Source organism: Archocentrus centrarchus, chromosome 6 (assembly GCF_007364275.1).
Source record: "Archocentrus centrarchus isolate MPI-CPG fArcCen1 chromosome 6, fArcCen1, whole genome shotgun sequence".
NCBI classification, from domain to species: Eukaryota; Metazoa; Chordata; class Actinopteri; order Cichliformes; family Cichlidae; genus Archocentrus; species Archocentrus centrarchus.
Genome location: NC_044351.1, coordinates 26265136 through 26277836, shown reverse-complemented (window position 1 = coordinate 26277836; position 12701 = coordinate 26265136). Strand labels below are relative to the sequence as shown.

The 12701-nt window shown below is 42.6% G+C and overlaps 1 protein-coding gene across 6 annotated transcripts in view; it reads left to right on the top strand.

Moving 5' to 3' along the window:
- rassf7a (Ras association domain family member 7a) overlaps window positions 1–12701 on the top strand; it is a 42139-nt gene that overhangs the window by 28083 nt on the left and 1355 nt on the right. For 4 of the 6 annotated variants that reach the window (XM_030731616.1, XM_030731617.1, XM_030731614.1 and 1 more), the window contains 4 exons: window positions 7150–7342; window positions 8029–8948; window positions 11940–12096; window positions 12184–12291. In XM_030731616.1, the coding sequence (XP_030587476.1) occupies window positions 7240–7342; window positions 8029–8948; window positions 11940–12096; window positions 12184–12291 (1288 nt within the window). In that variant the 5' untranslated portion in view covers window positions 7150–7239. The remainder of the gene's footprint in view (window positions 1–7149; window positions 7343–8028; window positions 8949–11939; window positions 12097–12183; window positions 12292–12701) is intronic. The other 2 variants (XM_030731618.1, XM_030731619.1) reach the window with 1 other exon arrangement.

Sequence of the window (12701 nt, the reverse complement as noted above, 5' to 3'; positions counted from 1 at the left end):
TGTGCTTGCAGGGCTCAGCTTGCAGGCAACCAAACCACTCATCCTGAGCTGAGCTCTCAGTGGAGGTCAGCGCTGCCTGACCTCTTATTGGCTATGTGCAAGGGACTTTATTATCATTCTCACAATTAGATGCTGGCTTTGTGGATCTATGAGTCAGAGCAAACAAATTCCTCCCCTCTAATGTACTCATCTCTACTCGGTTACCAGGGTTGAAGCAAATGAGTGAATGATGACTGCCAAATCAGGTATGAGTAAGTATTCACTTGGTGCGGTGAATAATGCAGTATTGTTTTATTTTGACCAAGCTTGTGTAAACTATTGTGGTCACATGCTTGTGGGCATGTACCTGTGAGTTGAGTCCTTTAGACTGCCGGAGTAGAATAATAAGAGTAAAACCTTTCTTGGTCCATCAGTCCATTTTCTTTACCCCTTCTCAAATTCGTGGTCACTGTGGGACTGGAGCCTATCCAGGCTGGCGTTGGGTGAGAATCAGTACTTTCAAGAATTGAATTTTAAAAAATGTCCATTGTGTAACATCTATATATGCTCTCTTTTGTGGTTATGACCGGGCTACCATTTGTTACTGTGAGTGCTGCTGGTGATTCATGATGACTGGGATTTTACACTAAGTGCTGTTTTTACACAGTGTGACTGCAGGGGTATTGACTGCCACAGGTGATGGCAAGACTCAACAGCCATGTCAAGGCTTCCTTCAACTGGAAGTAATTGACTTTAAGCTGTAAACTTTCACTGATCATCAGTTGCATGCTCAGCGCAAGGACAGATTGTATTTTATTTTAATTTTTCTATTGCTATATATAGTGTAAAGAGCTTGAGTTGCACTATGTCATTTAGGGTTAACGTTCAAACAAGAGCAAAACTGATAACATAACTAATATGTGTTAGGAACAACTTTTCATGAGATCTAAAAATTTAAAGGTGTATAACAACCTTAGTGAAGCTCTTTTTTTTCTGGCAACCTTTCAGTAACTAGCTTAATTCTTCCCTGTTCCCTATATTTGCCCTTGATTTGGAGACAAAGGTGCTGCCTGTATTAATGAACCACTGATCCACTCTCACTGAGATTTCACACTTGGATTAGGCAATCATTATAATGGAGAAGGCTAAAGGCTGCAGTGACAGATCCCTGTATGCAAGTATGACAACCAAAGCTTATTAGTGCTGTTTCTGATTCTTTTGCACTCAGTCATTAGCATGTCAATAGAGCGGAAACACAGTCAGATAGGGGACATTTTCAAAAGAGCCTGCCAGTAACAAGCACTTGGACTTTTTCTGAGAAATATTTGCCAAACAATGTACTGTGAAAATCTGCATTATTCATCAGGTGTGTTGGAGCTTCACTGAAGCTATGCTAGCAGAGAACCAGACGATCATTCAGTCTAATTAACAAGCAGTGTATCTGGAGAGGCTGCTGGAGCCTGGCCCTGGACTGTGAGGAAGAAGCACCGCAGTGAATGTCACACACAGTTTTTGCACATAAGGCTACTCTGATGCTGGCATGAAAATTAAATATGGTTTTGCAAGCAAGTATAGAAGTTTGTCCACGTGTCACAAACTGACCCTTTTTTTGATTAAGTTTTTAAGACAAACTTAATCATCCACCATGTGATCGTTGCGTCTACATGCAAACTTAAGTTCTAATGTGTGCAGTAGAACAGTAGTACATCTACAGCTGTTTTCTCACAATACCCAGTGTGCCTCTGTCTGCCGCTGGCACTGGGTCTCTGCTGATAATAACTAATGCAAAGGAGCTACCGGTATCTGTTGGAGAAAGTATTTCTTTCATGCTTTCATCATGGAAGGTTTGGAAGAAGATCTGTCAAAGATGCAGTCACTGCTAATAAATACATGAGGCTAGGCTAGGCTTGTTAGCGTTATTAATTTAAACCAACTCCCCAAATACCTTCTAGATGTACCTGAAGGCTGAGTTGGTCCAGGATTGCACAGATGTTTTGTACAGGGATCAGTACAGTTCAGTCCTGGAGGCAACTTTTACTCAAAAATGCACAGGTGGAAGAAGAGAGGTTGAAACATATTGGGACTGCAAAAAGTTTTACCTATTAATAATTTTTCTTTTTTTTAATCCAGTTGTTTTTCCCATCACACTTCTTGTGTTGGAATATAAGCTTTTACATTGGCACTATCAGTCAATATATTAACAGTTTAAAGTGTACATTAAGTACATTTCCAGTTATTTTGTGTGTCCGTTGCAACTCTTTTGCAGCCAGTATGCAAGCAAATAGAGATTTCTCCAACTGTATAAATAAGAGGAAACTGAGAATACCCATGTGAGTCATCATAAAATATTCCACATACAAACCCAGTTCTAATTGCTGAAGCTAAAGTACAATTTTCTGCCATTATGAACAATTTTTGTGCAATTTGAAACTGCGATCGTGTCATGGAACTTTCTCTTTGTTTTTGGTCTCATCTGTTTGTGCAGCATCACCTGTGCTGACACGGTCGATACTAGAATCTGAAAAAGGAGGTGGTGTGATAAAGAATCAGGGAACAGGGATGCATGGCAGGATGAAATAAAATATCTGTTTTCCATTTTATTAGTGCTAACAGTGCTTATCAGCAGTAACACTCCAGAATGGCAATAAAAGCTGGTGTGTCAGACGACTCAGCGATGCCAGAGGCCACAAAAGTGGCAACATTGTCTGCGGAGTGTAGAACCAGAACAACAGTTGTCTCTCTGCAGTTTAGATGAGACCAGGCTGTTCTGTGCCAGTGTGTTACTGTCTCTTTGAGTGTTTCTTTGTCAACCTGGAACAGAGCGGCATTGAGGGCCTAGCTTATCCTAGTGCCTTTCATTGTCCTGTAACACCAATATTTATCCCATTATATACACGTAAAGAAGCCTGGGGCAGGGTCTTATTTTCCCTGCAGATACTGATAGGGATAAGTGTTTGTATGCATTTGTTGTGTTTGCTTATGCATTTGTTGCCACAATCCATTGAAAATGTGATGTGCCCTTTACGCCTGCCATTGTTCCTCAGACTTGTGTTGCTGCAGAGATAGTACTGCCTTTGCTCAGAGCCTGAGCAGCCTCTCATAAAGATAGGAATACATGGCGTGTCTTCTTGTAAACTCACAAACACATACGGGCATGCATTACCAACCTTTGACCATTGCATCTGCATGACACAGGTTTGTGTACTTCCCCTGCATGCACACTCATACTCATTACACACCCTTGTGTAGCCTCAAGCATTTAGTAGCTCTAGTACATTAATAAGCCTTTATGGAATTTTTCTGCAAAGCTTTTGTTTCCGCGCGTTTCCTAATATTGTGTATGACTAACAGAAATGACCTGTTCAGACGATTGAAAAGGAAATTGAGGTGTGTCTGCCAGGGTGCATTAAACCATGTGCATGGTGCTTGAATGTCGGCTTTTATGACTTTGCAGGCATTATTGCATATGTAAGGGTAAAAAATTAAACATTTGGAGATTGGGTGTTTTTCAAAAAATCCCACTTGATTCTTGTCTGAGCAACCTGAAATGTTTGTACTGCACTTTTTTTTATTTTAGGTAACCAGCTGTACAGTTGGCACTTGGCCAGCTTTTAAGGGTCCCATTAGTTTACAGCTTGAATCAGATCATGCCATGTGTATCTTCAGGGCTGTGATGTAGCTACTTTTTCTTTTAGTAAAATTCACAGAGCAGCTGGAAGACCTTCATTCCAGAAACACAGGGGCATATACCGGGTGATGATAGATGCAAAGCCGGTTTGCTAGATGGATGAGTGATGATAACGGTAGGAATGGCACATTTTTGCTACCACTCTCTCTCTTTTTTTTTTTTTAATTTGTCAGCATTTTTTCTTATTTATTCATTGCCTTTCTCATTTATGCACTGTCAGTCATCCTCACTGTCTTTCTTTATCTTTCATCAGACATATAAGAATGACTTGACTGTTTTCATTGTGAAATTCAGCAGATGAGCTCCTCAAGTGGCTTTTTTGTGAATGTGTTTTTATCTGAGCTTGGAGTGAGAGATTATTGATTACTATGTATTTCTCTTCAGGGGATTTGTGACCAGTCAGTTTCAGCTAAAATTGCAACCCATTTACTTTGGGTGTGTGGGCCATGGGTAAAGTAGAGGTCAGGTATGGGATGTGTTTTTTTTTCCTTAGAGTTAGGTAGGCTGGGTCGATCTGAGTTTAAGGTGTTGGATTGTAATTGCGTAAATTTATCCTTTTTCATTTGCAGTTTTGTTGTGTTTTATTCCCGGTGCTCCTCCCTTCATTTCTGATTTCCAGGAGGGGTTTTTTGTACTTTTTGCCTTATCAGGGACAATGTTGAATTAATAAAGTTAAGTAAATGAAATAAATAAAGGATGATTTTGAGTGATTGACTCCATACCACCATTTCCTCAGTTGTGATATGCTACCCTGCTCCATGTGATTATTGGAAACAATGGAGTAGGAGTCACTCTGCCTGCCAAACTATTGACACATTTCTAAATAACCTCAGCAATTACTCTGTACTATATATAAAACAAAAACATTTTCTTATATGCATATGTCAGACAGTGTATGTGGCAGTTCAATTCAATTCAATTCAATTTTATTTATATAGCGCCAAATCACAACAAACAGTCGCCTCAAGGCGCTTTGTATTGCGGGTAAAGACCCCATAATAATACAGAGAAAACCCAGCAGTCAAAAACGACCCCCTATGAGCAGCACTTGGCAACAGTGGGAAGGAAAAACTCCCTTTTAACAGGAAGAAACCTCCAGCAGAACCAGGCTCAGGGAGGGGCAGTCATCTGCCGCAACCGGTTGGGCTGAGGGGAGAGAAAAGACATGCTGGGGAAGAGAGCCAGAGATTAATATCAATTAATGATTAAATGCAGAGTGGAATATAAACAAAGTAAATAAGGTGAATGAAAAGAAACAGTCTATTGTGGGAACCCCCCCAGCAGCCTAGGCCTATAGCAGCATAACTAAGGGATGGTTCAGGGTCACCTGATCCAGCCCTAACTATAAGCTTGATCAAAGAGGAAAGTTTTAAGCCTAATCTTAAAATGTTGATGTCTGTAATAGGCTAACATCAGGTTCTAATATGTTTAGTGACTGCGAACATGTGCAAAGCAAACTGCAGCTGGTGTTTGTCCACAGCATTTGCATGTTTACTCTGAAATTAAGTGCTCTGCATTAAACTCATCCTCCTTTGGTGAATGCATTTTCTTTGAATTGTGGATTATTCTAAGCATTATCCCAGCCCTTATCTTTGGTGTTTATAGTCTATGTTTTTGATGGTGCGTTTCTTTATGTGCCTCTCCTCCTGTATTTTCATGAGAACTGACACAGTACGCCAGAGCTGTTCTAAGAAAATGAGCTGGGTCAGGTGGATGTCTTGTTGTCAGTGTTGTTCTGCCTTTGACAAAAAGAATAGACAGCAACCTGAAACTCACAGGCCCATTTGTTTCCTGTTAGTTTATCACATTTCACCAGCCAGGAGGAACAAGAGCTAAACATCATGGGAGAGTGACATTTTTAGCTGGGAAAGTTTGGTTCTAGCCTCTAACGTTGCATTTCGTTGTTTGAAGATTGTTTCTTCTGTTCACCTCTATGTGTTTAAAAAAAAAAAAAAAGGCTTACAGCTAAAATAAATGATTGTCTATTCATTCTGTGACTCAACCAGTTCGGCTTGATTGTGCATTACAAAAGAGCACAATGTATGCCTTCTCAAAGAAAAATGTTGACATCTCCAGTTGGGTTAACATTTCTGTGTTGGAGTTTGATAAGCACTCCCTTCTCATATCAAGTTTCTTTCCAGATGAAATCATCGTACACGTTTCACTCAAATGAATTTTTACCTGATGTGATCATCTGTCACTATCTGCTACTTTATTTCCTATGATCTCATTGTACGGGTTCACTCTTGGAGCACCGTCGTCCTCCCCTCCGGTGCCACATTGAGTTGGTCTCACTGATGCTGTTGCCATATCAGATAGGCTGTTGCTCCCCAGCAGAGTTTTTGTTTTGGCATCTAAACAGTGGAGAAGTAATGGTGGTGTGGACAAGCCAGTTCAGAGGAAAGGTGGGGCAAGGGCTTTGTTAAGAAAAGCAGGAATTCTTCTGGCTGGAAGATGAAGTCAGTGCATTCCTCCAAAGCAGCTCCCAATACCCAGTGGAGCAAAGCCATGCATTGAATGAAGGACAAGATAATGGTGGGGCTCTGTATTAAACACCTCCCATTGAAACACAGAGACAGGCAGAAAGAGAACACCATCTGTCAGACTGTGGGTGAAGAGTTGCCTTTTACCCACCTAGGCTACAAAATTTTACTTACTGTGCCAAGTCCTGCAGATAACTCTGCCTGAGGCCTTTCAGTTTTTATGTGTATGACAGTATTTTATTACCTTGTTTTGAAGTGTAGCTGTAAAAGTACAGACAGACCAGAGGACTGAACATAATGAAATTTCTTTAGGTAAAACCTGCTGCCTCAACACGTTTTAGGCTTCCTGCTGATCAACTCTGGAAGTTTGGTGAAACCCACTTCTTGTCCTGCTGAGGCCCGTCAGACTGAACACACATACACACATTTATTCTATCTCTCCTGCTATGTTTCCCTGTATTTGTACTCTCCCAAACACCCTCTTCAAAACATAGACACACTTGAGTTGCTCCACTTTCCCTGTCTGTTCCCCTCGGCACTAAGCTATCATAACGGCTTTGAAGGAGGGCAGCAGAGCATTTAATTGGGTTACAGATTGGCATTTATGCTCCCAGGTCCACACGATACTGTGGGGCTCTTAACTAACCACTGGGAACTTAATAAAACGTCACAATGCTCTAACCGTCAGCTGGCAATCTTCAAATTTACATTTGTTTGATCCATGACTCAGCACAGCACAGCACATTTTTGATGTCAGTTTGTTGTGTAAACTGGTATTTCGACAAAATGTCCAGCAAGTGAGGTCATTATGTACTGCACGACTGCTTACAATGCATCATGTTTAGGTTATCAACAAGTTGTGTGCCATATGTTGGTGCTGGATTACATAAGAACATCTAAACTCAAGTTTTTGTATGCTGGTTTTTTTTTTTTTGGTTTTTTTTTTACCTTGAGTAGCACTCCTCTTACTTTCATGTCTGCTGTTCAATCTTTTTACAGAGGTAGTGCCATGCAGTGGTAAGCTGAGTAAAGCCAAGCTGAACTGATCTGTTTTTGAAGGCCTTCTTATCCCTCACCTGTCGATCCCAGATGGAGCTCAAAGTGTGGGTGGATGGAGTTGTACGGGTTGTATGTGGTCTATCTGAGGAGACTTCCTGCCAGGATGTGGTCATTGCTCTGGCACAGGCCATTGGTAAGTACCTCAGACTTGTTTAGATAACAGTTTGGCATTTAGATTTTGGTGCAGACAAAACAAATGTGCTGATACATTGCAGAATTGCACCGATCCTGTCCTTTATTAACCTTTTCGCTCTCCACTGACCGAAATTGAGTACGCTGCTAGATTGTCAGCAGGTCAGTTTGGATTTGAGCCGGCGCTCTGTCCCTATATCCTCCGGCTTTATTCAAGCTATACGCTGCAGCAGGATTGAACAGAACTCCAGTTTTAGCACTCTCCTCCTTCAATGAGCAAGCTGCTTGCCAAGTCATTAGGGAGGGTTTGTCCTAATTTCAAGGTCCTTGTGGAAACTTCAGTTTATTTGAACATTTTTCATATGTTGTGTGGATCTTACGCAGTTGCCTTTTATTCCAGTCCACAGAGGCAGAGATTTAGAGGTATCAGCATCATCATAATGCATCTGATGTCATTTATTCACTCAGCATTACTTAGTATTGGTATGAGAAAGTAACCCCCACTGCTTTATTAACACTGAAAGAAAAAAGTAACTAAGAATACAGCAGATTTGACTATGTCATTTTTGAGGGAAAAAAATAGTGTGATGCTGTTTTTTCAGCTTTGTATGTAATATTTTATGCTAGGAAATTGTTTTAGTTCTTAGATTTATTTATAATCATTCTTTGTCTCTGTCTTTGTCCCAGGTCAGACAGGCCGTTATGTTCTTATCCAGCGTCTAAGGGACACAGAAAGGCAGCTGCTGGCCACAGAGAGGCCTCTAGAGTCTCTGGCAAAGTTAGGCCAACATGGCAATGAAGTTCAGTTCTTTCTGCGCCGCACGGGCCCCAGCAGCAGTGATGGACCTAACTCAAAACAAGAAAGAGCTACTCCCCTTCCATTGCCCAAGCATCCTGAACCAGAGCCTTCAAAACGTAGCCAGCCTAAAAAAGCCCTGACCTTTAGTTTGGGGCCATCCACTTCTCCTAAAACCAAGGCCAAACAATTTAATAGGCCTCCTCGGGACTCCCCAGAGCAAAGAGCCTCCCCCTCTCCTTCATCCAGCCCTCTGTCTCCTCATGTGTCATCCCCTTCTCCCTCACTACCTTCAAAAGATGAGGTCTTCAGGAAAGTTCTTCAGCAACAGGAGAGACTGAGGGCCATTGAGGCCCAGCTAGAAGCCTTAGAGAGGGAATCACACACCTGGGAGCGTCCCTACCCATCTCCATGTCCCTCACCAGTCTCTGATGCACACTTGCAAGAAGAGATGGGTGTTTTGGAGCAAGCAATGCGGAGAAACCAGGCAGAACTCGCACATGAGCAGTACTGGGAGGAGGAGCTTAAAGCAGAGGTAGAAAGGGAGCGAGGAATGAGAAGGAAACTTGGGGAGCTCCATGCAAAGCTAGATGACTGTGGACGGCGACTCCATGAATTTTCAGTTCGCTCTGCTCAACTAGAGCAAGAGATCCAGCGGGAAACCCAGGCACAAGGGAAAGCCAAGGGGCCTGAGGAGTCACTTGATGCTATAACGGAAGAGCTATGGAGTCAAGAGAGACATGGGACAGAACTAGAGGAACAGCTATCTGAGACTGACAGGGCTTTGGAGAAAGCAGAGTCTCTGCTGCAGGTAAGGAGAGAGGGCTCTGTTTTAGAAAAATGCTGTAAATCTACATCAGCCCTTCTGGTGTCATTTCAGGGGTGCAGTACAAACCCTCTTTTGTGTTACTCTAAACTGTATCCAAGTTTTACACTCACAGCAAACACTACATCAAGAAACCTGATGTATATTGATGATGCAGTAATTTGAATGCTCAGTCGTACCATGTCTGAAAGTGTTTCATTGTCAGGAGAGCTATTTACAACCTAGCTTAACTGGTTTGGCAGGTGTCATTTTTTATGCATTATACTTTCTAAACATGTGGTTACTGATTGTGATTATATTGCACTGACCTACACTACATTGCCGAAAGTATTGGTTCGTCTGCCTTGACATGCATATGAACTTGAGTGGCATCCAGTTCTTAATCAATAGGGTTTAATATGATGTTGACCCACTCTTTGTGGCTTTAACGGCTTCAACTCTTCTGGGAAGGCTTTCCACAAAGTTTAGGAGTATATTTATAGGAATTTTTGACCATTCTTCCAGAAGCACATTTGTGAGGTCAGACACTGATGTTGGACGAGAAGGCCTGGCTCGCAGTCTCCGCTCTAATTCATCCCAAAGATGTTCTGTCGGGTTGAGGTCAGGACTTTGTACAGGCCAGTCAAGTTCTTCCACACCAAACTCGCTCATCCATGTCTTTATGGACCTTGCTTTGTGCACTGGTGTGCAGTCATGTTGGAACAGGAAGGGGCCATCCCGAAACTGTTCCCACAAAGTTGGAACTAAGGAGCTGAGCCCATCTCCTGAAAAACAACCCCACCCCACCCCCAGACAGTCACTAAAGAGAACACGTCTCCACTGCTCTAAAATCCAGTGGTGGCATGCTTTGCACAGTGCTTGGTTATGTAAGACTTGGATGCAGCAGCTCAGACATGGAAATCCATTTCAGGAAGCTCTCTACACACTGGTCTTCAGCTAATCTGAAGGCCACATGAAGTTTGGAGATCTGTAATGATTGACTGTGCAGAAAGTTGGCGACCTCTGCACACTATGCCCCTTAGCATCTGCTGACCTTGCGCTGTCATTTTACATGGCCTACCACTTTGTGGCTGAGTTGCTCCTGAGACCGACCCATTCTTTGAGAAATTTTTGTAGAAGCAGTCTGCATGCCTAGGTGGCTTTATATACCTGCAGCCATAGAAGTGGTTGGAACACCACACATCTTGTATTGTTGGTTGATTATTGGATCTACTACTCAGCCTCAGCTTGTTGTTGGGTGCTTTGTGATTTCAGTTTTCTTTTGGTTGTCACAGATGTGGCTCTATCAGTAAAAGCCTAGCCCTGTTTGAAGTGAGACTTAAATTTTGCAATAGTCACAATGATAGTTCAATTTTTCAATTGGACTGAAAACCCATTGTGTCCTATTCTTTGTCCTGTAGGCCACAAGAAATAGGAAACTTTATAGTCAGACATTAACATGTCTGCCTATAAAGTGGAGATGCATCTGTCACAAATCAACTTGCTGCAGAACAGAGAGATCAGGTTTTTGTTTTTTTGTACCTGGCTGTGTGAAATGACTGGTTTATAACAGGTAACCAGTAGTACTGCGAGTGTTTATGATCCAAAAGTAACCCCCAAGGCATTTTGCCACCCAGACAGTAATTGCATGGAGGAAATGAGAAGCCTGTATTTCCTGTAAATGAAATATTAACCTGACAGGGTATAATAAAGCTATGTTCATAGTAATGGAACGGGGGTCTATGTCAGTCATCAGTCAGCTGATCGGTTGAGGCAGCCAGCCGAGCGTTTAAAGTGTCGGTGATGATGAGCACAGTGTTCCTGTCATCAGACTAATGGAGAGAGACCTGCAGGTGTGAACTGCTTCACCAGGCTGCCTCGGTCCAACATCAATTACTTACACACACACACACACACACACACACACACACACACACACACACACACACACACACACACAGGCACTGTGGAAGGGGGGGGCATAGCATACTGATGCTGCTCCCCATACTGTGTCTTGACACATTGACTAAGCACAAAATGGTTAGTCGATTAAGACTGATTTACTAGCCTGTTTGTGTGCATCAGAGTTCAGTCTGTGGCCCTAAAGGTGATGCCACTGCTTCGATGGAATGTTCTTAATTACCAGATTTTCAGTAATTGTCGCTGATTGATCTTTCCACCAGGCATCTCATCTGTGAAGATAACTTTAAAGGGTATAAAGCAAATACGCAGTGGTCTCTATCTATTTATAAGTTTTCCTCAGGCTGCTTAAATCTGATTGAATCAGAAAAAGTCTTATAGTACTTGTGATGATTTGATGATTCATTGCAGCCGAAAGAGTCCAATGGTGACCCAGTGGGCAGTAATCTTAATCAGTGACTTGAAAATAGACCTTTAGAGTCTGCTGCCCCCTTGTGGTAAAAGCAAGAAAAATAACTCTATAAATGCAGTGATAAATTATCATGCAGGCAGCACGGTGGCGCATGGGTTAGCACTGTTGCCTCACAGATAGAATACCATCTGGAAGGCCTGGGTTCGATTCCACCTTGGCCCAGGCCTCTCCCTCTCTCTGTGTGGAGTTTGCATGTTCTCCCCGTGCTTGCGTGGGTTTCCTCCGGGTACTCCGGTTTCCTCCCACATTCCAAAGACATGCACTTACTGGGGTTAGGTTAATTGGCTAATCTAAATTGCCCATAGGTGTGAATGTGAGTGTGCAAGGTTGTTTGTCTCTCTGTGTTGGCCCTGTGACAGGCTGGCGACCTGTTCAGGGTGTACCCTGCCTCTCGCCCTATGACAGCTGGGATAGGCTCCAGCCCCCCCGCGACCCTGACCAGGATAAGCGGAAGTGAATGGATGGATGGATGGAAATTATCATGCAGCATTATATCCACTATACTTAACAAGTCATAATATTTTCATATGCCGCACCCATTTTCCTTTACTTGTGAAGTACTTGTCTTGTATTTTCTTCCCTGATTCATATTCTTTACCTCTCAGGCGAAGCAGGATGAGCTGGAGGAGTTGAATAAGGAGCTGAGGCAGTGTAACCTGCAGCAGTTTATTCAACAAACAGGTGTCCTGCCTGGTCACACCAACTCACGCACAGAGCTTCAGGAGCAACTGGAGCAATTTCTACAGGATGGATACAAGAATGGTAGTATGGAGACAAAAAAAATTGGTTTAAACTAAACATGGTATACCTATTTAATGTCCTCTAAAGATATTTCTTCCTTTCACTCAGACCACAACTTAACTTCGGTTGAATTTCCACCTCGTCCTACTGCAAAGCAGTTCCTGGGACATCCACGCAATCTTCAAAACCCTCTGGTGTCCAGTCTCAACCCTGAGGGTGTGTATGTGTGAGACCCTGCTGCTTCCCAAGTCTACTGCCCTGCTCCTCTCCTGCCTTGCTCTTTGCCCCCATATTTTCTACCCCAGCTTGATTGGGTTTCAGGCTAGACCTGTCGTTTTTGGTACTGGGTAGTTGACGGATCCCTATGGTGGTTGCCCTTGCTGCTTCTCAGCAGCTTCCCTCTGCTCTACATTTAAAGACATAAAGACCTCTTTGGCTATCTCTCAGTCTTCTCTAGATTTCTGTCCCAAACTTTTTACAATATTCTTAGATGTTCCATCATCCAATTTGTCGCATATTCCTGTATGCTTTAATTTTTGTGGGTCTGTTTATTCTATCATATCTCTCTTATTCCCTGTTCTCCCCCTCTTACTGCTTCTGGACTAACAGTAGCTGCTTTTGTTATA